The sequence below is a fragment of the Aegilops tauschii genome, chromosome 6 (genome assembly GCF_002575655.3).
Source record: "Aegilops tauschii subsp. strangulata cultivar AL8/78 chromosome 6, Aet v6.0, whole genome shotgun sequence".
In the NCBI taxonomy this organism is placed as follows: domain Eukaryota; kingdom Viridiplantae; phylum Streptophyta; class Magnoliopsida; order Poales; family Poaceae; genus Aegilops; species Aegilops tauschii.
The window spans coordinates 311718056-311743925 of record NC_053040.3 but is presented as its reverse complement, the minus strand read 5'-3'; the positions used below and the strand labels follow the sequence as shown (position 1 = coordinate 311743925).

The following is a 25870-nucleotide window of genomic DNA, read 5'->3' as shown; positions in this document are numbered from 1 at the left end:
GGAAGGACAATATATTTCAATAATTGTAACAGCATTTTAATTTAATCAATATATGGGGTGGTGTTTTCTAAAAAAAAACTCCCTTTTGGCCAAAAAAAGAAAGAAAGAAAGATCCCGGACGATTTTTCTTTCCCTGAACTGTCCCGGACGATCTTGAACCAGCAGCTCATCCGCCACCGGAGAAATCACGAGGCAACTCATGAGCGTCCGTCGTCCTCTTCCCCAATCCACATCCCATCCCAATAAACGAGAATTCCGTAAATGCCCCTGTCCCGAGGCGTCAACCCTTCGCCTAAAAACACCTTCCCTCCCTACCCTCCACCCCCCCTCTTCCGCCCGCGGCGGCTCAAACTTAAACCCTAGAGCCGCTCCCCTCCTCGCCTCCGAAGCGCTCGCCACCCGATTCGCGAGTCCCCTCCTCCCAGGGAGGCGCTTCCGCGAAGGCAAGTACGCCCCCAGAACCACCCCCCCCCCCCCCCCCCCCCCGGCGGTATCTTCGGGTTCCGGTCCCTCGTTCCTCGCCTTTGCGCTTCATTCCGTGCCCGAAACGCGAGAATTTTTTGGGGCGTTTTTCCTTTCATTTGTGGGTGGAGGTTAGCAGGTGCTTCGTGATGGATTCGTCAGCATTTTTTGAAGAATTTTTTCGTTCTTCCTCTTGCAGGTCCGCTGCTGCGGTCATGGCTCGCGTCTACGTGGGGAATCTGGATCCGCGCGCCACTGCGCGCGAGATCGAGGACGAGTTCCGCGTGTTTGGGGTTCTCAAGAGGTGAGATGCCTATGACTTCGTTAACAATTCTGAAGTTACTAGTACGGCACATACCCTTGCTTATTTTCACGAGTTTGGTGTGATATAACTACTGTGCTTGCTTGTAGACATGCTAAGTTGTAGTTTCACATTTCATGTTCAGCTGGTGACTAGCTCGTCTGCTAAAAGTATACGTGCCAAGTATATTGGTATGCTGGCTATTTGCTAAGCCTGATTTTAGTGCATGATTCGTGTGAAATTCAGAGTTGAGACTATCTCTTGGTGAACATAATGCAGCTTTCTGTTTGAGGAATAGAAGCTTTTATGTATAACTATATCTTAGTTGCATTGCTTGGTCACTTGTTTTGCTTTTAATTTGTTTCTTCGGTCACATCGTAAAATTTCCCTGATAATAACAGTTTATGTTACTGCATTTTGTGATTTTTTTATTTAAGTTCAACGGGGCATGCATGTACAGGTCTTCTATATCTTAGTTTTGATTGCCATATGCTAAAGATATATGATGTGGTACAAGTTAATAGGCAAATATGAAAACAGTGAAGGTTAGAAAGTAAGAAATGGATATAAGAGACGTAGAGGCAACATTAAGTGAAGTTATGTGTGGGTGCAGATGATGGTATCATCGTAGTAGTTCTAAAGCAGATGCAGCGTAATTATGTTGGACTGCCAGTGATGCCTTTTCACTTAGAAGTACCAACAGTTGTGAGAACTACCGCATGGCTCAGTTGTACCTTTTTGAACTCAACAGTCAAGAGCATCTCATTATTTTGAACTTCTTGTCTACTGGTTAAAGGGTTATATGTCTCATCTTTTCCCCTAAGTTATTGTTGTATTTCTGAATGTATCAAGCTGGTGGATCTTGTATTTGCGTGGCAAAGAGTTATGTTGTTTCTGCTTTTTCATTAGTTGCTGGCTTGCTGTTGATTAGATTGATTTTAAGTTAACAACTGCGGTAACAATGATGTTCCGCTGGTTGCTTGATGTGAAGAATGATATTGATCTCCATACAATAATTACTCCCTATATGTTTTTGTGCGTGCGGAGATGGGATCGATTGGTTTTGACTTGACTTGTTTTCGTTGCAGTGTGTGGGTTGCTAGAAAGCCACCAGGATTTGCTTTCATTGACTTTGATGAGACCAGGGACGCAAAGGATGCAATTCGTGAATTGGATGGTAATATGATAATCATATTTTTTTCATGTTGATTCTGTATCACTATCTCCATAAGTTAGTAGATTCATGAGTCTAGTTGAGAAAATATTAACGGGGATCATTTCGTGGTTGCTCATTGATCCTTAACCTCGTCCTGATAAGTTCACTAATCACTTGTCTAGATTCTCATTCAACTGACAAGTAAATTTTTTGTAGTCTATTTGGCCTAGCTAGCTCATTTCTTGGCTGGTGATGCTAGTGAATTCAGGCCTGTACTTGTGGGATTCATATTGAATGGTCTGATGTATAATGCTTTCTGTTGCTTTTCAGAGATTAACTCCTGTCCATCAAAGGAAAAAGCCGAAAAAAAGAACTGTATTTGCACAGAAACCTACAAATATATTAGCCCTGTACTTGAAAACCGTGAATTGCGACCATGACCAGGAACTAATAACCGATCAGTATCTATAATCCTGTAGCAATGTATATTAATATGTCCTATCCAGTCAGCAAGCACACTCACGTATTGGCTATAGCATGACTGCGGATGGCTAAGATAATCACGCTGCACTACACTATAACTGCTTTTGTTTACTGAGACTGGCAAGCATTATCATGTGCATTTCCTTCAAAATAAAGAAACTTGGATGACCTTGGTAAACAGCTACCTTATAAATCATAAAATGTTCAACTCAGTTTGAATTTGAAACATGTTCAACTCAGTTTGAACTTGAAACTGCTAAGACTTACGAGTTCTACTTCTTATCTTAAGGTCTCTTAGATTTGAGCAAGTTCCAATATCATCATATGATGACCACTTGATCAGCAACATATTAGACATTTTTGTTATTGGCGATTGGACTTCTGTTGTGCTTTAGCTGTTATGGAGTCATCTGTATGTCTGAACATTCATGAATTTGTGATTATGACAATCGTGCTGATTATGCTGTGCTAATAGGCAAGAATGGGTGGAGAGTTGAGCTGTCAACCAAATCTGGTAGTGGCCGTGGCCGAGAACGTGAACGCTCTGGAGGTTCTGATATGAAGTGCTATGAGTGTGGTGAAAGTGGCCACTTTGCACGAGAGTGTCGCCTACGGATTGGTTCTGGGGGCCTGGGTAGCGGAAGACGCCGCAGCCGGAGCCCGAGGCACCGCAGCCGTAGCCGTAGCCCAAGATACCGCAGGAGCCCAAGCTATGGCAGAAGGTATGCCCTCCGCTCACAAGTAAATTATGTTTTAGGCATGGACATGTGTTATCTGTAGTTATAAATATATAGGCTTGAAGAACAAAGGAAGAATATCTTGTGAGATATTGTTTGTGAAAGTTCTAATTTTGACCTAGTAATATTTCTCAGTACATGTGGAAGTCGATTCTTCAATTTCTGATTCTTACTTTCTTACCCAAGTCCTATGTCATTTACTTCTGTGTTGGACTGTTGGTAAAGTGGTCTAATGTTTTCCTTTTCGTTTTGTCTGCTACAATTTCATTGGCTTTGTCAATAGGTCAGAAACATAAAATGTGAAGAACCATTTGTGCATTAACAGATGGAACAAATTACCGACATTGCCTTGCCGTAGTAGTATGATCTCTTACGAATACTTTAGCAGCTGTGTGCTCAATGCTTTTATCTTTACCTGATTCAGGAGCTACAGCCCACGGGATCGGTCTCCCAGGAAGCGAAGTTACAGCAGATCACCACCGCCTCCCCGGGCGCGGAGTATCAGCAGGTCTCCACCACCTGCCCGTGCGCGAAGCATCAGCAGGTCTCCACCGCCGGCCCGTGGGCGAAGCATCAGCAGGTCACCGCCGCCTGCCCGTGCGCGAAACATCAGCAGGTCACCACCGCCTCCTCGCGCCAGAAGCATCAGTAAGTCACCACCGCCAGCCCGTGAACGGAGCTATAGCAGGTCCCCAGCACAGCCACCCCAGCGTGAGGAGTCCCCTTATGCTGATAACGCGTGAGCACTTGGTTCCACAATGCTGGAAGTGTTGGGGGGCGGGGGCCTCCACTTGTTTCCTTGAATGTTTCGGTATGACTATTGAATGGCCAGGCGGCCGAGTATTGTTCTTCGCTGGCATTTGTGTTCTTTTGCTGCTGATACAATTGCGGAAGCGGGATTTCTCTTGACTGTATGACTCTAGCGTATGTAGTTGGTCTTGAGACAAGATATGTTTTCTTTTTCTGTAACATTTGTACTGTTGGATTATTCGGATGCTGTGCATGGATTTTTATGTGCTGATGAAACTGTTTCTTGAATATTAATGTGTCACCGTCTTGTTACGTTTCTGTTCTCTAGACACGTGTAGCCACTATTACGCATAGTCATATAAACCTATCATGATCCTGATGACTATCTAGGAAGGTACTAGCACGGAACGAATATTCAAAAGATTGCACATCATGGTCTGCAGCTAAAAGCGATGCTTCACGGCAGCTGTTGCTGTTTAAGGTTTGTGAGGACGTCCCGTTGCGTTTCTCTTTGGCGTGGCTGTTCTGGCCAGTGTTTGGAGTGGACTGTTCGGACATTTTTTTGGCATCCAACACCAGCCCATAATTTTGATTTTTTGCCGTCCAACACCGGTCCACAATTTTGTCGGGGATAGATCCGCATGTTTGAAATCCCACAAATCCTTTTGCCGTCCAACACTGGTCCACAATTTTGCCTGGATAGATCCACATGTCTGAAATCCCATAAAACGGAAGTAAACACGGGAGGGTTGCAGACGTTCGGATTTCCGTCATGTCGAACTCTGACACGCTTGGTCCACTCAAAATACCTCATCCGAAGCAAGTGCGGTGTTGCAGAGGCCGGGCTCCATAGGGCCTGTTTTGCCAAAAAAAAACTTAAAAGTTTCAAAAAAATATCAAAGAAGTTATACAAATACATATGCATGTTCGTCAAGTATGTAAAGTTTCATCAGGTAATTCGATTATTTGCATGCTACACAAAACAAGATAAATATCTGGCCCACAAAAACAAAGATAAAGCTCATTTCATTTTGTGTATTTATCTTTTTTGTATACATTACATGCAAACATATATATTCATGACATTTTATACGTGTATACTACAAAAATACATCTATGTATATTTATTTTCAGATTTTTTCAATATGTGAAAATAGTACTTATGCTAAAATAATAATAATGAGCTCTATGGAGCTCGGCCACCGCAATGCTTTTTCGATCCGAAGCACCTTTTCCCCATTCCGCCTCTCTTTACTGTGCTTTATATCTACTCCGTCGACGACCGCCTCCTCCGCTGTATCACCCCGACCGCCGCCCAGGCCTTCCCGGACCTCCACCGCTTCACCCAGATGCTTGCCCGCCTTCCCCTACGTTGCCGTCCCACCTTAGATCTGGCCGCATCCCAGGTATCCCCGCAATCTGTCGACGCCATCCATGGCGGTCACCATGCCTAGCAAATGTTTGATCAAATGCCATAGCCAATTTTTCCGAAGTTCTCGTTGTTTACTTTGAATCAAACACGATGGATTTGGATGGGGAGTACTTCCACATCGAGTTCACCGAGTCGTCTTTGTCAGACGAGGAGGAATATGAGAATGGAAACAACCATGATGAGGGCGGTTCTTGCAGGGGCGATGCGTGCGTCTGAGCATGTTCTCAACTACAAGGGATCAACAAAAGGAAATCGACTGTTGAACTGGAATAACGCACGGGGGCATCTGTTGTTGACCGGCGGCTGTTTTGCCCATGATGCGTTATTCAAGCCCTATCACGCCTTCGTTTTCGAATGCGACGACAAGTGTTTGATCATATCTACTGTGGTGTCCGAGACTATGATGATTACTTCACCCTGAAGTAGGATGCCATTGGAACCATTGAGTTTTGTGTGCTGCAATGAGGATGCTTTCCTATGGCATGGCCACAAATTTGTGCGATGAGTACCTTTGGATGTCTAAAAGCACATGTCTCGAAGCCATGGTAAAAATTGATACTATAGTGGTGAAGGTGTTTGGATGAAGTACTTGAAAGGACCAACTCCTGCAGACACTTCAAGACCCATGGCAATTGGAGAATAAAGAGGGTTTTCTAGGTATGCTCGGATCCCTAAATTGCATGCGATGGGAATGAATAAACTGCGGTATGCACACCAAGGGCAATACCAAGGCCATTGCAAAAAGCCCACCATCATTCCTGAAGCAGTTGCATCCCATGAAATGTAGATTTGACGCTCTTTCTTTGCAATGTCTGGGTCTACAATGACATCAACATGCTGCAGTGGTCTGCATTACTTGCAAGGTTGTGTATTATCTTTGTTTCGTCAAGAACATATATCTGAATCAATGGGTAAAAAAAAATATCACTTCGTCCAAAGTCAAGAATATGTTAGAAAGGATGTCGAGAGGGTATTTGAAGTGCTCAAAGCTCGCTCTGCAATTATTCGCGGACCTGCTAAACTATGGGATCCAAAGACATTGTGGGAGGTGATGACAGATTGTGTGATTATGCACAACATGACTATGGAGGATGAGGCTGATGGGGTTCACCATGGTCTGCATTATCAAAATATGGGTGATCCTATCCAGACTTCCGGAGCAGAATCCGGTGACATTTGAGGATTTTATCCCGGCACACCATCAAATTCGACATTGAGAAACTCATGAGCCGCTGCAAAATGTTCTGGTTGAGTATTTTGGGTGTTTTATATGCACTAGAATGTGTGCCCGACTGAGATGAAATCAAACTTGAACTATTTTATTTCAAAAATTTATATTTTGCTTGTAACATTTTAATTGAATATTGTTACTTTGGAATATTTATCTTCCAGTTGCTTAAGAATTGTGCTATTTTATATTTGATTGTTTTTAATAGTCTGGGTACAAGAAGAAAAGGCTAGGAGTGGACATTTGATGACTTTGGTTGGATGATCTCTGCCCTTAGGACATCTCAAACACTGCCCCCAAAATTGACATATTATTTTTTCGCGGACACGTCCGCGGGCAATGATATGGGAGCAGGCCATCAAACGCTGCCCCAAACCTCTACCTGCAATACAAATAAATTCGGACATAATTCATGCAAACAGACATAAGTTTGATATAATCTACATAAACCGGATGATATTTCGCCCGCTCAACTAAAAATTAAAAATCTAAACTAATTTGTAGCAGACGGTGACCTCGTATGCCTCATCGGGCTGGCCGACAACACATCGGTCGGCATCTGTGCAATCGTCGTCCGAGTGGTCCTTCCAGCGGCGGAAGGGCATGGGGGCGCGACAACCCTGCCCAACCATCGCCTAGCGCTTGCAGAGGTGTCACTCGTCTTCCTCCTGCGCTGACCCTTGTCGGGGAGCCTGCCCTTGCCCCTGCTGGTAGCGACAGAGGTGTCGTTGAGCGACCATTCCTCCCCAATTTTGGTGAACTGCCCGTCGAGCCGGCGCAGACGCCGCGCGTAGTATCCGCGGTGGTCAATGACCGGTCGTGGGCCCTGTCCTTCGTGAGGTCTGGGTCTGTGAGGATCCATGCCGGCGCGGTGTCAAAGTCGCAGACGCCGCCCGACGCGCCTCTCTCTCCATGCCGCCTCCCTAGCTACCCTCCCCTTCTCCACCACGCTAGTCCGCGATGAGGATCCACCACTGTTGTTGCCAAGATAGTGGAGGAGGCGCCCGCGCGCCTTCGCGGTCACCGAAGACACCTCCTCCTTCATGGACTTGTCGCGCCAGACGCAACATAGTGACAACACCAGCTCATCAATGCGGGCGTACTGGCTATACGGCGCCGACATCGGCTCCTACTTCACACGACGCCTGATTTGGACGTCTTGCGCGTGGTGAGGGAGGCTCCGCTGACGCGCCGGAGAGGCGATGACGTAGGCTCTGCCTTGACATGGCGGTGAGACGGCGATGGAGGATCTTCCCTGACGCGATGGAGCGGCGGCGAGGGTGGCGCCAGACCGCGGTCCTTGAGCGAACGTTCAACGAGAAGCTCCAGGTGCGCCTGGTCTTCGTCCGTCGCAGTTGCCGTTGCTGCTGCGGCTCTAGTTCCTCGTTTCTCGAGGAGAGGATGATCTCCTCCTTCCAGGAGGAGCCAGGCGTCGTAGAGGACGATGGACCCAGATAGTGACCATGGCGACACCACGATCCGGATCCAGAAGGAGATCCTGAGCCACCACCTATCGGTGCGGAGAACCAGGACTTCAATATCATCGATGACGGTGAGCAGAGACACAGATGAGTGGATCAACAGTGAGCTAAGAGGAGAGGATATGAGGTATGGTGTGGATGGCGCCAGAGTCGTGCTTAAATAGTCGTGGCCAGGCGAACAGACGGGTGGTCGGCTTCAATGTGGCACACCGGCCGGAGTAGGCTTTACGATTGCCACGTCGGCATTGAAGCAGTGCCGCTCGCTCATTTGTCCGTGTCTCTCTGACCGGCATCAATGATGTGGAATTACGTCCGCTCTGAAATGGCCTAACCTAGATGAATGTGCGCAAACTGCTTCACACATAGAGGATTTTGAATGGGATGTGGCGGTCAGGCGCGTACGTGACGGATGTCCGCACTCTCACAAACCTCCCTTAGGGCATCTCCAAGGCGGACCCCAAACCACCCGCATACATCCGGGCCGCGCTATCCGAACTCTGGAAGCCATCCGACACGGTCCTATATCGGTCCGCGGGACGGTCCGGACGTACTTTCTTCCACAAACCGGAGACAAACGCGGGGGAGCTTTGCGGGACTCCGGATAGCAGTCACATAGGACCTTGACACCCCCGGCCCACCAAAAACCTGTCCGGACCCCTCGCCTCCATCCTCCCCATTTTCTCTCCTTCCTTCTTTCTCTACTGCCTTCGCCGTTGCTCGACCACCCCAGCCGCCACGCCACACCCCTGCCGGAACTCCACGTCTCCATCACCTCCAACATTCCAGCCGGGCTCCACCCTGCTTCTCTTCCATCGTCGTTCAACCCATGTCCTCCGCTGCTGCTATACTCACCATGCCCGACAACTGTTCAATGAATTGTCGGAGCTAAAAAAGTTTTCCCTTCTTCTTTCTAGCAATGGACTCCGGTTTTGAGTACATGTATGAGCACTATGTTGAGTCGTCCAATGGCTCGTCCGACGAGGAGGAGTACTCGGATGAGACAGCGATGATGTAGGCAGTCCTTGAAGATGCGGAGTGTGCGGATGAGGAAGTTCTCAATTTCAAGGGCTCGATCAAGGGTCATCGAGTGCTCAAACGCAACAGAGCGCGCGACCATTTGACAATGATAGCTGACTACTTTGCCCGGGATGCACTCTTCACTGACCATTTTCGCCGGCGTTTTCGGATGCGCAAGACTGTTTTTGATCGCTCGTACCACGGCGTCCGGTCCTATGGTGACTACTTCGTCTTGAAGAAGGATGATGTGGGAACGATTGGCTTCTCTGGTTATCAGAAGTGCACAGCCGCACTACGGATGCTTACATATGATACGACTGCTGATTCGTTGGACGAGTACCTATGGATATCTGAGAGATGCCATGGTCAGGTTTGCAACTACCGTGGTCGAGGTGTTCGGACTTCAGTACCTGAGAGAACCAATCGTGGCAGACACCGAGAGGCTCTTGGCAATCTCAGAAGCAATAGGGTGGCCAGGTTTGCTTGGATCTCTTGACTGCATGCATTGCAAATGGAAGAACTGCCTGAAGGCTTTACAAGGGCAGTTGCATCACATGATCTTTGGATTTGGCACGCTTTCTTTGGCATGCCCGGGTCTCACAATGGCATCAATGTGCTATAGTGATCGCCATTGTTTGCTAGGCTGATTGAAGGAAAATCTCCTCCTTGCCACTATACTGTCAATGCACATGAGTACAACATCGACTATTATCTGGTTGCCGGTATCAATCCTTTGTGGGCTACCTTTGTCAGCACCATCTCTTACCCAGCTGGCTAGAAAAAGTCTCACTTTGCCCAAAGACAAAAAGCAACTAAAAATGATGTGGAGAAGTCATCTGGAGTTCTACAGGCCCGTTTTGCGGTTGTTCGTAAACCTGCTTAACAATGGGATCCAGAGACCTTATGGGAGATAATGACATGTTGTGTGATTATGCACAACATGATTGCCGAGGACGAGGGTGAAGATGCTGCCGCAACTCTAGAATTTGAGAACACGGGAGATCCTATCAAACTTCCACACCACAATCCCGCCACATTTGAAGAGTTTATTCAAATGCAACAACAAATTTGGTATCGACCAACTCACGAGCAACTGAAGGAAGATCTAATTGAGCATCTGTGCGTGGTTAAAGGGGACAACTATGTTGGGATGTAATATTTGAACTTTTTTTGACATTTGAACTAGTGCTGCATGCGGATATTTAAACGTTTGTATTCTATGTATGCGGCTAATTAATCTTGCGGACTTAAAAAGAAAATGACGCAGATCGAATATATGTGGGTAGCATTAGATGGCGGCGTCCCACATCCATATCTGCTGACTGGTCCTTCTGTCCGCGGATGAATGCAGAAGAAAATTTGTGGGTCGCGGTTGGAGATGCCCTTAGTTTGTGTCGGGTTTACGGGATTTCGAAGCATCGCATTGGATGCATCGTCCGGAAACTTCGGCTAGACATTTTGAGATGCCCTTATTTTTGGACGTATACAGTAGTGTCCGTTTTGATTACTCGCGTTGGAGTTGCCCGAGTTAATTGCATGGAAGTACCATAATTGGGGCAGAATGTGCAGATTGGTACCAAGTTTGGTAATTTTCGCATGTCAGTACCAACTTTGGGGTGGGCGGTTGCAAATAAAGCTAAACGTTGTGTTTATACATATTGACGCCCGAACTGACCGGTCAGGCCCACCTATCAGGTGCCACGATGGCCAATCGGCGTGTGCCCACGCGCTGACGAGGACGAGTCCGGCTCGGCCGCTCTTAGCCCGGTCTGGTCGGCCTCCCTCCTCCCCCACCGCACCATTCTTCGTCTTCCTCCTTGCTCGTTTGCTCCCTCACTGCCGCCCGCATTCCCGAGCACCGCCCGCAGCACCGCGCCGTCGCCGCTATGGTTTTTGAGGACGAAAGCAGCGACGACATGTCGAGCCTCCCGTACATGCACTCCTCCTCCTCCACCGATGGGCTTAACCAGGTCAGTTCTCTTGAGCTAGGTTCAGGGTTAGGGTTTCAGAATTGTTTCTTTTATTTGGGTGATTTAGCTGGGTTTTGATTTGGGCATTGTGTTTGTACGAGCTTGTGCAGTCCCCTTTCAACCTTGAAGATCCCGATTACAAGGGGCTTGAGCTGGATCTCATGGTCTTCTGTGAGAAGCACGACAAGGCATCGGAGAGGCTTGTTGCCTTTGAAGGAACATACACATGCAGAAGGTTCTTAGCATGTGTAGAGCCGGTATGATCCATTCATGGTTTCATGGTACTAATTATGTAGAACATTGTTTGCTTTACACTGGCAAAGGATCTAGGGCTAGGGTTAGGTTTTTGGAAAGGGTGACATTGGTACATGCTTGTTCATTCATGGATGATCCATTGTTGGCTTGACAATATGTAGTGCATATGCTCTTGTAGTGATGCAAAAATATTTAGTTCAATGGTATTTATATTTTGTAGTGTATATGCTATTGTTCCGATGCTAGATATTTTGCTTGACACCATGTAGTGCATATGCTTTTGTAGTTGGAGTTGATTACCAACATAGTGTTGAATGATCAACAATAGCTTGAGTAGCATATGCTTTTGCAACATAACAATTTTGCACTTGGAGCTTCCTCTTGTTTTGTTGCTGAGTACCAAAATGTAGTTAAAATCTTTAGCTGAATGGTGCTGTAATTTAGGGATGCACATGCTATTATTTTGTGGGTAGGTACAATTACCAATGTAGGTAGGGTACTTTTACCAAACAATGCTTTAAAGTAAAATATGGTTTAAACTAATTGATGCATTTCTTATTACCAATATAGCTAGGGTACGGTTAATTTCCTGTGCTGTTGCTCTTCTTATCTATTTGCTCGGGGTATGAACTCACTTGCTCTTCTTGCTCTTTTTGGAGGAAGGTCATAATTGTGGGTTTGTTGAATGGGTTGATCACTAGTGGCTCCCAACAATGCAAAATGCATTGCTGAAGCTGTGGGCAATGGTTGAAGATAGCAAGAGTGCTAGGGAAAATGATAATCTTGAAAGTGCTTTAGCTATTCATCATCTGACAGAAGAGAAGAACAAGCTCGAGGCCAACTATGACAAGTTAGTCCAAGATGTGCATGAACTTATGAATTTCCAGGAGGAAAGGGTGCTGGATTTCAGTTATCTGCAGTCTAACATTACATATCAGCAGCAATGCAGAAGTGAACTGGTGGCTGATATGAAGGCAGTGATGGCAAAGAAAGATGCAGATCACCCGAAGGTTCGGGAGAAGTACCAACTCCTAGTGAACCTGACTAGAGCTCAAGCCACTGCCATCCAGAACTTGAAGTTGAAACACATGAAAGAGAAGGAAGTGCTGACTGAAGCTAGGATGAAATTAGAGTTTGATAATGCAGAGATCAAGAAGAATGAGGAGAAGCTCACCCATGAGAAACTAGAGCTGAAGCTTCAGGTTGTTGATCCGCTAAAGGGAAAGGAAAAGCTTTGTGAAGAGAGGGTCCAGTTAAAGCTTCATGTTGCTGAGCTCATCAAGGGAGAGGAAAATGTGAAGCAGAAGATCAAGGGGATCTAGGACATGTTAGAGGAATGAATAGGATGTTCATGAAGATCACTGGGCATTGCTGACCTTTTGGGAAGTATGGTTGTGTAATGACCTAGTTCGCTATGGATCTGTACTGTATGGTTGTACTAATTCTCAACTCTGGCTGTGTATGTATCTCGTATTTATGCCATGTATCCTTTGTGAGCAAAGGATGAATGTAAGCATTTGAACTCCACTAAGTATTTGTGAACCATGGTTATGTATGTTATATTATGATGAACTAAGTAATTTGTGAGCCAGCATGCTTTGGAACATCGATGAAATATAGTAGATTCTCTGGTAGACAGATCACTGATGTCAGATTTCTTTGTATTTTTAGGTTGTTGTGGTTTCGTTGACCCCGAGGCACCCTAAAGCCTACATTTTAGGTTTCGGTGGTTCCATCGACCCCGAGGCACCCTAAACCCTAAATGGTAGGTTTTGGTGGTTCCGTCGACCCCGTGGCACCCTAAAGCCTAAATTTTAGGTTTTAGTGCTTCCGCCGACCCCTAGGCACCCTAAAGCCTACATTTTAGGTTTAGGAGGTTCCGTCAACCCCCGAGGCACCCTAAACCTTAAATGGTAGGTTTAGGTGATTCTGTTGACCCCGAGGCACCCTAAACCCTAAATGTTAGGTTTAGGTGGTTCCGTCGACCCCGAGGCACCCTAAATCCTAAATGTGAGGTTTAGGTGGTTCCGTCGACCCCGAGGCACCCTAAACCCTAAATGGTAGGTTTTGGTGGTTTTGTCGACCCAGAGGCACCCTAAACCCTAAATGTTAGGTTTAGGTGGTTCGTCGACCCCGAGGTACCCTAAACCCTAAATGGCAGGTTTTAATGGATCCGTCGACCCTGAGGCACCCTAAAGCCTAAATTTTAGGTTTAGGTGGTTCCGTCGACCCCAAGGCACCCTAATGCCTAAATTTTAGGTTTCGGTGGTTCCATCGACCCATAGGCACCCTAAAGCCTACATTTCAGGTTTAGGTGGTTCTGTTGACCCCGAGGCACCCTAAACCCTAAATGGTAGGTTTAGGTGGTTCCGTCGACCCCGAGGCACCCTAAACCCTAAATGTTAGGTTTAGGTGGTTCCGTCGACCCTGAGGTACCCTAAACCCTAAATGGCAGGTTTCGGTGGATCCGTCAACCCCAAGGCACCCTAAAGCCTAGGTTTTAGGTTTAGGTGGTTCCGTCGACCCCGAGGCATCCTAATGCCTAAATTTTAGGTTTCAGTGGTTCCATCGATCCCTAGGCACCCTAAAGCCTACATTTCAGGTTTAGGTGGGTCTGTTGACCCCGAGGCACCCTAAACCCTAAATGGTAGGTTTAGGTGGTTCCATCGACCCTGAGGCACCCTAAACCCTAAATGTTAGGTTTAGGTGGTTTCGTCGACCCCGAGGCACCCTAAACCCTAAATGGTAGGTTTCTGTGGTTCTGTCGACCCCGAGGCACCCAAAGCCTAAATTTTAGGTTTAGGTGGTTCTGTCGACGCCTAGGCACCCTAAACCCCAAATGTTAGGTTTCGGTGGTTCCATCAACCCCGAGGCACCCTAAAGCAAAAAAATTAGGTTTAGGTGGATCCATCGACCCTGGGGCACCCTAAACCCTAAATGTTAGTTTTAGGTGGTTCTGTCGACCCCGAGGCACCCTAAAGCCTAAATTTTATGTTTCAGTGGTTCCGTCGACCCCGAGGCACCCTAAACCCTAAATTTTAGGTTTAGGTGGTTCCGTCGACCCTGAGGCACCCTAAAGCCTAAATTTTAGGTTTAGGTGGTTCCGTCGACCCCTAGGCACCTGAAAGCCTACACTTTAGGCTTAGGTGGTTCCGTCGACCACTAGGCACCCTAAAACATAAAAGATAGGTTAAGGTGGTTCCGTCGAGCCTGATGGACCCTAATCATCAATCCTTTAACATGATCATCAATACATCAACATATCCATGGACAAATAACAACATATCCTTTAACATAATCATTAATACATCAACATATCCATGGACAAATAACAACATATCCTTTAACATGATCATCAATATACGAACATATCCATCAACATAATCATCAACATATACATCCACATAAAAAACAGCAGTGGCATCAATTCATGTTCACGACCATCAATTAGATTGATGCCATCAATCCATGAACAACACCATCAAGTTCAGCCATTGTAGCATCACTTTCTAGCATAACATCACACTGTAGCATGAACCAAAATAACAACAAACTATAGCATCATTTCAACATTACATGGCACATCATGCCATCTAGGTGTTACCACTAGCACTGAAATAGGCCATCCATCCAGTGTGTGTACCATAAGAAGGAAGAGCACCAGAAATGGAGGCAGCAGATCGCCTGGGGGCAGTGAATGCCCTTGGAGCACCTCTTCTAGTACCTCTTTGAAAGTGTGTTATATCGACTAGAGGGGGGGGGTGAATAGGCGATTTTTACAAATTCGTGAGGAATTTGCTAAGTGACGAACTACTAGCAGCGGCATAAGTACTCAGGTGCAAGCATAATATGGCAGTAATACAGTCATCATGATGATATGAAACAAGCACAGAGTACAGGTAGCGTGTAAACAGGATAAGTAGGCTAAAGATAAGATGACTGAAGAAATAGGATTGAGAAAATTGATAAAGTCTTCAGTCAAAGTCTTCAACAGTAACAATCAAGTTCATCAACACATGAATGAGGAAATGAAAGGGTTGAGGAAATAGAACCAGTAGCTCGGTGAAGACAATGATTTGGTAGACCAGTTCCAACTGCTGTGACAGTTGTACGTCTAGTTGGAGCGGCTAGGTATTTAAACCTGAGGACACACAGTCCTCACCGTATTCTCCTTGAGCTAAGGTCACAGAGACCTCGCCCAATCACTCGTGGCAAGTCTTCAAGGTGACCTCCAAACCTTCACAGACTTGGTCACTCGGCGATCCACATTCCTCTTGGATGCTCTAGACCATGACGCCTAACCATCTGGAAGATGCACAGTCTTCAAAGTTAACAAGCATCGGTTCCACACAAGAACAATCTCTTCAGTGATGCTCAATCACTTTGGGTTTTAGGTGTTTGGGTTTGGGTTTTTCCTCACTTGATGATTTTCGCTCAAAGTCCTCGGAGGATGGGATGCTCTCAATGACAAGTGTCAGTTTCTCTCGGAGCAGCCAACCAACTAGTGGTTGTAGGGGGCGGCTATTTATAGTCGGGGAGCAGCCCGACATGATAAGACATAAATGCCCTTCAATGATATGGCCGTTAGGTGGATAAGATATTTTGGGAGAGCTGGCGCGTAGCACAACAACGGTCGGAAATTTGAGCTCTCAAATTCCTCAAGGCTATCATGTTCCTCACTTGTAGGCAATCCGCACTAGCGAATTCCTAACTTAGTTAGAACAAATTCCTTAGAGAATAGAATATTTTTGTCTCTGTCACTGAAGAAATTGACTGAACTGTATGAGATTTCAAATGGCTTCACTCGAAAGGATTGGGTATGTGTAGGCTTTGAGATGAGCATCACTTGGAAAGTGTTTCCTTAGTTTTACCTCGACCCCCTTTAACAGTACGGTTTTCCTATGACCCAAGAAAGATAAAATGAAACTACGAAAACAAAAGTCTTCACGCTTCATAATCCCCGCATCAATATCAAAGTCTTCAAGGTCACACCAATTTCCTCATTTTCAAAGTCTTCAAGAAAACCAAAGTCTTCAAATGAAGACATTCATTTTTAGGGGTCGACTTTCATCGTAAATATCAAACTCCTCATAGACTTATAGAACCTGTGTACACTCACAAACACATTAGTCCCTTAACCTATAAGTCTTAAATACACTAAAATCACTAAGGGGCACTAGATGCACTTACAATCTCCCCGTTTTTGGTGATTGATGACAAATAGGTTAAGTTTTCAACGGGGATAAACATATGAAGTGTAAATACTGATATTGAGAAATTTGATTGCAAGATATAGAAGAACTCCCCCTAAATATGTGCATATTTGAGGAATTTGCTTTGGATTGCAAATGCACATTGTAGAGTAATATCATGGAGATCCCCCCTATATCTTATAATTCATACACACATTTAACATATGATATGAAGAATTTGAAATGCATAATGAAATATGGTGTCTGACGAAATTCAGCATGCGTGCATTAAGGTACTTGAGGAAATAAGCATGCAGAAAGCAGTTCAAAAGTATCAGACCACCATCGGACTTAAGTTTACAACTCGATCAACAAACACTTAAGAAGAGCGAGAGTTGTAACTTAACAGAAAAACAACCGATATATAAGACCCGCTTGAAGACTAACTCAAATTTCTCCCCCTTTGTCATCGAATTACCAAAAGGGACAAAAAATGAGGACTAACGCCCGTGAAGAATATAATCATGAAGTCGATGGAGGAGCGCCATCGTTGTTTGGGTCGTCTGTTGATGTAGGGCCTGCCGCAGTGTCGTTTAAAACTTCAGCTTCATCCATCTCGTGCGATGAAGAATATGAACTTGTAACCAGCTGAGGAACTTTGACCTTCTTGAATTTCTCCAAAGGAGGCTGAGACCAGTCAAAGTCCTGTTGAAATCCCATCTGCTTGAGGTCTTCATCATCTTAAAGGTGAGACAATATGGACCAAGTGAAGGAAATATGCCCTAGAGGCAATAATAAAGTTATTATTTATTTCCTTATATCATGATAAATGTTTATTATTCATGCTAAAATTGTATTAACCGGAAACATGATACATGTGTGAATACATAGACAAACAGAGTGTCACTAGTATGCCTCTACTTGACTAGCTCGTTGATCAAAGATGGTTATGTTTCCTAGCCATAGACATGAGTTGTCATTTGATTAACGGGATCACATCATTAGGAGAATAATGTGATTGACTTGACCCATTCCGTTAGCTTAGCACTCGATCGTTTAGTATGTTGCTATTGCTTTCTTCATGACTTATACATGTTCCTATGACTATGAGATTATGCAACTCCCGTTTACCGGAGGAACACTTTGTGTGCTACCAAACGTCACAACGTAACTGGGTGATTATAAAGGTGCTCTACAGGTGTCTCCGAAGGTACTTGTTGGGTTGGCGTATTTCGAGATTACGATTTGTCACTCCGATTGTCGGAGAGGTATCTCTGGGCCCTCTCGGTAATGCACATCACTTAAGCCTTGCAAGCATTGCAACTAATGAGTTTGTTGCGAGATGATGTATTACGGAACGAGTAAAGAGACTTGCCGGTAACGAGATTGAACTAGGTATTAAGATACCGACGATCGAATCTCGGGCAAGTAACATATCGATGACAAAGGGAACAACGTATGTTGTTATGCGGTCTGACCGATAAAGATCTTCGTAGAATATGTGGGAGCCAATATGAGCATCCAGGTTCCGCTATTGGTTATTGACCGGAGACGTGTCTCGGTCATGTCTACATAGTTCTCGAACCCGTAGGGTCCGCGCGCTTAAAGTTAGATGACGGTTATATTATGAGTTTATGTGTTTTGATGTACCGAAGGAGTTCGGAGTCCCGGATGAGATCAGGGACATGACGAGGAGTCTCGAAATGGTCGAGACATAAAGATCGATATGTTGGACAACTATATTTGGACATCGGAAAGGTTCCGAGTGATTCGGGTATTTTCTGGAGTACCGGAGAGTTACGGGAATTCGTATTGGGCCTTAATGGGCCATACGGGAAAGGAGAGAAAGGCCCCAAAGGGTGGCCGCACCCCTCCCCATGGACTAGTCCGAATTGGACTAGGGAGGGGGGGGGGGCGCCCCCTTCCTTCCTTCTCCTTCTCCCTTCCCTTCTCCTACTCCAACAAGGAAAGGAGGAGTCCTACTCCCGGTGGGAGTAGGACTCCCCCCTTGGCGCGCCCTCCTCCTTGGCCGGCCGCCTCCCCCCTTGCTCCTTTATATACGGGGGCAAGGGGGCAGCCCATAGACACAACAATTGATCTATTGATCTCTTAGACGTGTGCGGTGCCCCCTCCACCATATTACACCTCGATAATATCGTAGCGGTGCTTAGGCGAAGCCCTGCGTCGGTAGAACATCATCGTCGTCACCACGCCGTCGTGCTGACGAAACTCTCCCTCAACACTCGGCTGGATCGGAGTTCGAGGGACGTCATCGAGCTGAACGTGTGCTGAACTCGGAGGTGCCGTGCGTTCGGTACTTGATCGGTCGGATCGTGAAGACGTACGACTACATCAACCGCGTTGTGTTAACGCTTCCGCTTTCGGTCTACGAGGGTACATGGACAACACTCTCCCCTCTCGTTGCTATGCATCACCATGATCTTGCGTGTGCGTAAGAAAATTTTGAAATTACTACGTTCCCCAACACCAAGTGCGATAGAATATTTCATGCGCATAGTAGTGATTCTTCTTCACAGTGTTTTGCGTGACAGTCATGTTCTAAAAATTGAGCCAAATTGACGCTTTACCCACTTGTGATTGCGATCGACCTTCTGATGAAGACTTAGAAGAAGTTCACGGTCAGTCATCACTCGTGGAGCAGTGGCTTGAGGAGTTGGCTTTGAAGCTTTTGCAGCAGAGTCTTGAGTTGCAGAGTCATAATTGGTGGAGTAAGATGTAGCTTTGCAAAACTGACCATCCAATGGACGAGTGGCTTCATCAATAACAACAGCTTTGCCTTTTTCATCAACTGAGGAAATAGTCCTTTTGAGGACTTCAATAGGAGGCAAGAAGCTGGGGTGATTCTGACAATCTGCCTTGTAGTGAATTGAAGACCAGGTTTTGATTAATTTCATAATCCATGGGGCATAAGGCTTCAACTCAAATGGTGATAGTGCAACATTCGCCAAAATCCTCATGAAGAAATTGTGATAATTAATGGGAATCCCATGAATGCTGTTGAACAGCAAATTCTTCATGATGCCAACAACTTTCTCTTCTTCAGAGTTGTGGCCTTTGATCGGTCTGAGGGTCTTGGTCAGAATGCGATAGATTGTCCTAGGCACATAAAGCAAATCCTTTACTAGGAAGGTGGTCCTTGGAGCTTGGCCAGCCTTCAAAGGCTTCATCAGTACTTGCATCAGATGATTTTTAAGCTCAGGTTCCTCATACATAAGCCTTGCGCCTTCAACAGGTGGACTGACTAGTATGGCATGAAGTAATTCAGAGGCCGGGGCTTTGTAGTGAGTGTTCTCGGTCAAGTCAAGCACCTATGAATTCACATCAGCCACATTTCTAGTGAGGTGCAGAGTGGCGTAGAATTAAAGAATTAGCTCTTCATTCCAATCGCACATGTCAGTGCAGAAATTCAGGAGCCCAACTTCGTGAAGAACATTCAGGACAGGTTGGAAGCAAGGAATGGACTCCATTTCAACATGAGGAATTTGACGGTGCTCAAATACCTTGTCCTTATCAAACAGAAGTGATGAATAGAAATTCATGTGACTTGCAGTCCAGAACCGCTTGCGTCGAAGTCTTGGTGAGTCATATGGATTGAAGTCAGTGAAGAAATGATGCTCAGCTAAGAAATCGTCAGCCTTGAATTTCGGCCTTTTAGCATGAGGGTTTTGCTGCTTGGGCTGAAGATTTGTAGTTGATGGCTTCACAACCTCTTGGGTGAGAATCTCTGGAGCTGCTGACTGAGGAATTGAGGGTTCAGGTTCTTCAGTCGCAATTTGTATCTCCATTTCTTCAGCTGTAGTAGCTGGAATTTCCTCAGGAATGGAAAGGAGAGATGTTTGACATCCTTCAGATCCTGTTTGAATTTCTCCAGTTTGCATAGGGGACTGAGGAATTGGATGCAGAGGTGTGGCCAATGGTGATTGGGGTGAATATTTTCCCAATAATCATCATTCAGAACCGCTGTTGTAGAACCAATGTCCACATCTTCTTCCTCAACGCCCGCCTCTTCAGCTGTGAACTGAGGCATAGGCGATGATACCAGTGGTGTGGAGCTGACATCTTCCACTTCAATTTCTTCATCCAACTGCTCTGAAGAAGCAGCAGAAGGATTTTTCTCATCATGTTGTCTGGAATGACATAGTCTTCACCAAATGGGACCATTTCCTTTGATGGCAGTATCAAAATTGGAACAACATCAATTGGGTTGTTGAAAGAGCTTGTCAAAGTCCCCACTTTCTTGGGAGCTGAGGACTCTGTAGAGGTTGATGCTTTCCTCTTCTTCATAGATGCCTTCTCTGCAGCCTTAGTTTTCTTTACTTCTGATGCAGAAGGAAGAGTGATATTCTTCATCTTTGAAGATTTTGCAGGAGAGTCAGATGGAGTTGGTTCAACTCTCTAGGCACGACTGATGCAGTCGCCCTGGCATTCGCAGTTTCTTCACGCACAACAGATTCTTCAGCTGGCCTTGGTTGATCTTTAGGTGCAACATTCGTGGTTTCCCTGGCAATTTCTTCAGGAGCTGGAATTTCTTCATGAGCCCTCGTACTCTCAGTGTCTTCAGCAGCCTGATTTTCATCAGCTGCGCTTGCAATTTCTTCAATGGGTTGAGCAGATGCTTCAGCCTAGGGAATTTCTTGTTGCGATGGAGCTGTAACCTTAGGCTTGAGGTTATTTGCAAGCTTGACAAATCTGACTTTGGCACCTAGCCAATCTGCATGATAAGTGTCAAATTCATCACTGAGATCTTTGATCTCCCGTTGCATATTCACAAGTTCTTCAGGAGACATGTTCACAACATTATTCTTCAGAAAATGCTCCTTCTTGTATTGAGCCTTCTTGACCTGCCTGGCCTTCTGAAATTTCCATGTCTCTTCACCGATGAAGGCATTCAACATGTGACTTTGGCTAGGTGTGAGGTTCAAGTCAGGCAATGGAGTGTTGGGGTCCTTGTGCCATAGATCAACGAAATCTAGGATCTTCCTTGGATCTAGCATGAGAGGCACATAACTGCCTTTGGATCTAGCGGCCCTTTCTTGTCTGTCCCTCATGATTTCAGTGAGTTCTTCATCATCAGCTACATCGTCATCAGACAAAACTTGGAAAGCAACTTGTTTCTTATGAGGACTTGGCCTCGATCCACGTCTAGCAATGGTTTTGATCTTCAGCAAGGTTGGACCTATTGAGTATAGTGGTGGAGCTGAGAAACTTGCATATGCTCCTGAAGCAATTGAAAACCATGCAGTCCGTTGGCACGTGGCAAGATGCACAAGTGTTGAGGACTTTGCAACAACAGTTGAGGATTTTGTGGCAACAGAGGGAACTAGCACTGCCCTTGAAGTAGTTTCCTGAGGAATTTTCCTTGAGGCCTTTGACATTGGCCGCGAGGGCATTGCTATTGAGGAACTCAGCTTCACAACAGATTTCTTTGGTATAGCCTTCTTAGGCTTGCTTGCAGAGGCCTCAGCAGCAGCAGCTTGAGAATCCTCATTGAATTTCTTCCCTGCTTCTTTTGCCACTTTAGCCTATTTGGCTTGGCGCTTGGCCCATTCTTTGGAAAATTCCTCACCACGCCTGATGCTAGAGGGATCAGCTTCTTGGCCAGCAGCCAAAGAGGGTCTTGGACATGGAGGGTGTACATCGAATTTCTTCATGTAGTTGGGAGTGACATAGCGATATTCCCTTCGTTCCTTGGCCCATCTCCTCTCAATCCTCTGTATGTGCACTTTGCGCTGATTCTTGTTTTCTTTGCCATGAGTTGCTTCATCAGGAGTACAGTACCCAGCATATATATCCCCAGGGATCTCAAAAGCAGTGTTGGACTTTGGTCTCTTTCCTCCCTTCTGAGGTCTTTTCCCATCAGCCATTTTCTTCACTTGAGGATTTTGAACAATGGATGTTTCTGAGGAAGTGTGCAACTTATCTTTGAGCAACACTGCAAATGAGTTAAGTTGATGAGAACCTAGTGATTCAGCAGCAGACATTTTGTACATGTGAACAGAGTATAGGTGCGAAGAATTTGGAAAGGTCATATGCGTTCTCAGAATTTTTCCAAAAGTATCAAGTTTGAGGAATTTGACCATGGGTGTCTTGAGGAATTTCACTAAGCATTCTTGACTTAGGTTCCAGAGTTGTATAGATTTGAAAATCCACACAATTGAGGAATCTTGAAGAAAAACACAGCTTAGAGAAACAAATCAAGGTACTGATGCAACTGGGTGTTTAAACACCTTTTAAAGTTTTTGTGGAAATCATAAGAATCAAGTAGGGCAGTAAAAATCAGATTTTAATTACCCTGGACAAAGAACACGATGAACTAGGAGTGGAGTTGGAGAAGTTCATCAGTTCAGATCTCCCACGCCCTAACTCGGCGGCGAGAGACAGCTACGACGGTGGCAGAGTGAAGATTTCCGCGGTCGATGCAAGTACGACGGCGACAAGGTCGAGGCAGTGAAGCTCTTCCTCACCGGTGATGATGGAGTGTAGCGGCGGCACTAGGTCTGAGAGCTCAAGCGAGGGGAGTAGCAGTCGAGCGGAGTAAATGAGGTGTGAGGAAGGGGAGAGGTATTTATAGCCGTGGTGAAAACTGCCTGTCCGAAGAATTTGGACGAACATGCCCCTGACCCTTACTCTTCTAACGACATGTGCCACCCACGTACAGAGAGGTGGAGATCATGGGGGATCGTGGGTGAGTTGTTTAATCCATCGCGGGATGCGGAACGGTTTGAGCGGCAACATCCAAAAATTTGAAAGGAATATTTTAAAGTTTCGTTCGCAAATTCTTCAGCTGTCAAGGACAGAGCGAAGATTTTGAACGGGTTTCAAATAGACCGCACATGAAGAATTTGTGAATAGACTGGGTTGAGTTTAGCATAGAGGGGGAACGGGTCCGATCACATTCACTTAGATGAAAATCAACTTGAAGAAATAGCTATAAGTGAATGTTGTTGAGGACATGCAAACTCAAATTGAAGACTTTGCAAAGTTGAAGAATTTGAAAATTGAAGAATTTGCAAAATGAAGAAAACTCAAATTGAAGATTTTTAACTTTTGTTGGTGGCGTGACCCACCGTATAAGAATGATGATTTCAGACACCACATACAATCGTTGTAGGGCTCTGAGAATCAAATTCTTCGTTAATTTCTTCACACTTAGAGGGTTAGTCTTCATTGATTGAAGAAAAAACGTTACTTTTGTGTGTTGCAGATCTAAGTCGTCAATTTTGCATAAGTGTTAGGATGTGTGTCCTTTCAAAGAACATTCAAAGATTCTAAGGTATTTAGCTCACACCGCAACTTCATAAATTTCTTCTCATCCAAGGGCTTTGTGAAGATATCCGCTAGCTATCCTTTAGTCTTCATGTGGTCGATGGAGATGTCACCCTTCAACACATGATCACGAAGAAAATGATGACGAATCTGGATGTGCTTAGTCTCCGAGTGCTGAACTGGGTTATGAGCAATCTTGATGGCACCTCATTGTTGCAGTAGAGTGGCACATTCTTCATATTGATGCCATAGTCCTTGAGGGTTTGCTTCATCCATAGCAATTGAGCACAACAAGAACCAGCAACAATGTACTCAGCTTTAGCAGTAGAGAGTGATACACAATTCTGCTTCTTCGAGGACCAACGTACTAAGGGTCGTCCGAGGAAATGGCATGTGCCTGATGTTGACTTGTGATCCACTCGATCACCAGCATATCCAGAGTCAGAATATCCAATGAGATAAAAAAACGAGCCCTTGGGATACCATAATCCAAGTGTTGGAGTGTGAGCTAGATATCAAAGAATATGTTTCATAGCCTTATGGTGTGATTCCTTCGGTGTAGCTTGAAAATGGGCACACATGCAAACACTAAGCATAATATCTGGCCTAGATGCACATAGGTACAATAAAGAGCCAATCATGGAGCGGTATGCCTTTTGATCGAAGTCTTTACCATTTTCATCGGTGCATAGATGGCCATTTGTGGGCATAGGGATTTTGACACCTTTGCAATCTTGCATGCTGAATTTCCTCAGCACATCCTTGAGGTACTTCTCTTGAGATATGAAGATGCCATTGCGTTGTTGACGAATTTGAAGACCTAAGAAGAATTTAAATTCTCCCATCATAGACATTTGATATTCCTCACTCATCATATAGGTACATTCGTCACACTAGGCCATTTTCGTCTTGTTTGTTGCGGTAGATCCATTTGGTACCAATGATATTGTGCTTGCGTGGGTCTGGTCGTTTGACAAGTTCACAGACATTTTTGAGCTCGAATTAATGTAATTCCTCTTGCATCGCTTGAATCCACTCAGGCTCTAGAAATGCCTCATCAACTTTGGTGGGCTCTGTGATAGAGACGAAGCAAAGTGCCCACAAAAGTTAGACAAATGTGAAGCTTTTGAGCGTGTGAGAGGACCTGGTGTGTTGATGTCGTCGATGTTTCTCTCAATCTGCACTACATTTGTGACGCAAGGATGAGCAGGTTGACGACTTTGATTGGGCTCAACATTTTCTTCAGAGCCATTTTCCTCAGATGCACCATCATGATTTTTTCACGTTCTAGAATGACTTCTTCAGCAGATTCTTCAGTGGGTATGACATCCTCAGTAGCCTTGAACTTGATGGATTCCTCAGGTGAAATTTCATCTATCACAGGAGGTAGGTGCTCTCTTTTCGAGTCGTTAGTTTCATCAAACCGCACATCTACAGTTTCAACAACCTTCTGGTGATAGGTGTTGAAGACTCTATAGGTGTGCGAGTCCTTTCCGGAACCAAACATAAAACCTTCACGTGCTTTCATTGCAAATTTAGAATTGTGATGTGGATCTCTAATCCAACATTTAGCACCGAAGACTTTGAAATAACTCACATTGGGTTTCTTGTCAGTGAGGAGTTCATATGAGGTATTTTTGAACAATTTGTGAAGATATACCCTGTTGATGACGTGGCACATAGTATCAATAGCTTCAGGCCAGAAGTGATGAGGCATCTTGTATTCATCAAGCATAGTGCGAGCCATCTCAACGAGAGTCCTGTTCTTGTGCTCCACGACGCCATTCTTCTGAGGAGTGTATGGGGCAGATAAGTCGTGAGTAATACCAAGTTCATCAAGATAGTCATCAAGACCAGTATTCTTGAACTTGGTCCCATTGTCACTCCGGATATGCTTGATTTTCACACCGGAATTCATCAAGGCCCTTGAGGAAAATCGTTTGAAGACTTCCTGCACTTCAGTTTTGTAAGTGATGATATGCACCCAGGTGTAACGAGAATAGTCATCAACAATAACAAAGCCATATAGAGATGCTGCCTTTGTTAGTGTGGCATAATGAGTAGGGCCAAAGAGGTCCATGTGAAGTAATTCAAAAGGACGAGTGCTAGTCATGATAGT

The 25870-nt window shown here is 45.3% G+C and overlaps 2 protein-coding genes across 3 annotated transcripts; both read left to right on the top strand.

The window, feature by feature from the left end:
- The first annotated feature begins 266 nt into the window (after window positions 1-266).
- Window positions 267-4177, top strand: LOC109779951 (serine/arginine-rich splicing factor RSZ23). Of its 2 annotated transcripts, none has more exons than XM_020338549.4 (5): window positions 267-443; window positions 662-766; window positions 1852-1940; window positions 2878-3124; window positions 3564-4177. In XM_020338549.4, the coding sequence occupies exons 2-5, from the start codon at window positions 678-680 to the stop codon at window positions 3880-3882; spliced, it is 744 nt and encodes a 247-aa protein (XP_020194138.1). In that variant the 5' UTR covers window positions 267-443; window positions 662-677; the 3' UTR covers window positions 3883-4177. The 2 variants fall into 2 exon arrangements, with proteins under 2 accessions (XP_020194138.1, XP_020194139.1); XM_020338550.3 differs by having other exon boundaries at window positions 299-447.
- A 6756-nt stretch (window positions 4178-10933) lies between these two features.
- LOC109779955 (uncharacterized) lies at window positions 10934-12594 on the top strand. Its single transcript, XM_020338554.1, has 3 exons — window positions 10934-11017; window positions 11128-11274; window positions 11974-12594. Exons 1-3 carry the CDS (start codon window positions 10934-10936, stop codon window positions 12592-12594), a joined length of 852 nt encoding a protein of 283 aa, XP_020194143.1.
- Window positions 12595-25870: the final 13276 nt, after the last annotated feature.

Bases quoted from the DNA above. Each gene is read 5' to 3' on its own strand.
- LOC109779951 (XM_020338549.4), top strand. From the start codon at position 678: ATGGCTCGCGTCTACGTGGGGAATCTGGATCCGCGCGCCACTGCGCGC. The intron at 1,941-2,877 runs GTAATATGATAA...CTGTGCTAATAG, and splicing joins TGCAATTCGTGAATTGGATG to GCAAGAATGGGTGGAGAGTT. The intron at 3,125-3,563 runs GTATGCCCTCCG...TACCTGATTCAG, and splicing joins AGCCCAAGCTATGGCAGAAG to GAGCTACAGCCCACGGGATC.
- LOC109779955 (XM_020338554.1), top strand. From the start codon at position 10,934: ATGGTTTTTGAGGACGAAAGCAGCGACGACATGTCGAGCCTCCCGTAC. The intron at 11,018-11,127 runs GTCAGTTCTCTT...GAGCTTGTGCAG, and splicing joins CCACCGATGGGCTTAACCAG to TCCCCTTTCAACCTTGAAGA. The intron at 11,275-11,973 runs GTATGATCCATT...GTTGATCACTAG, and splicing joins TCTTAGCATGTGTAGAGCCG to TGGCTCCCAACAATGCAAAA.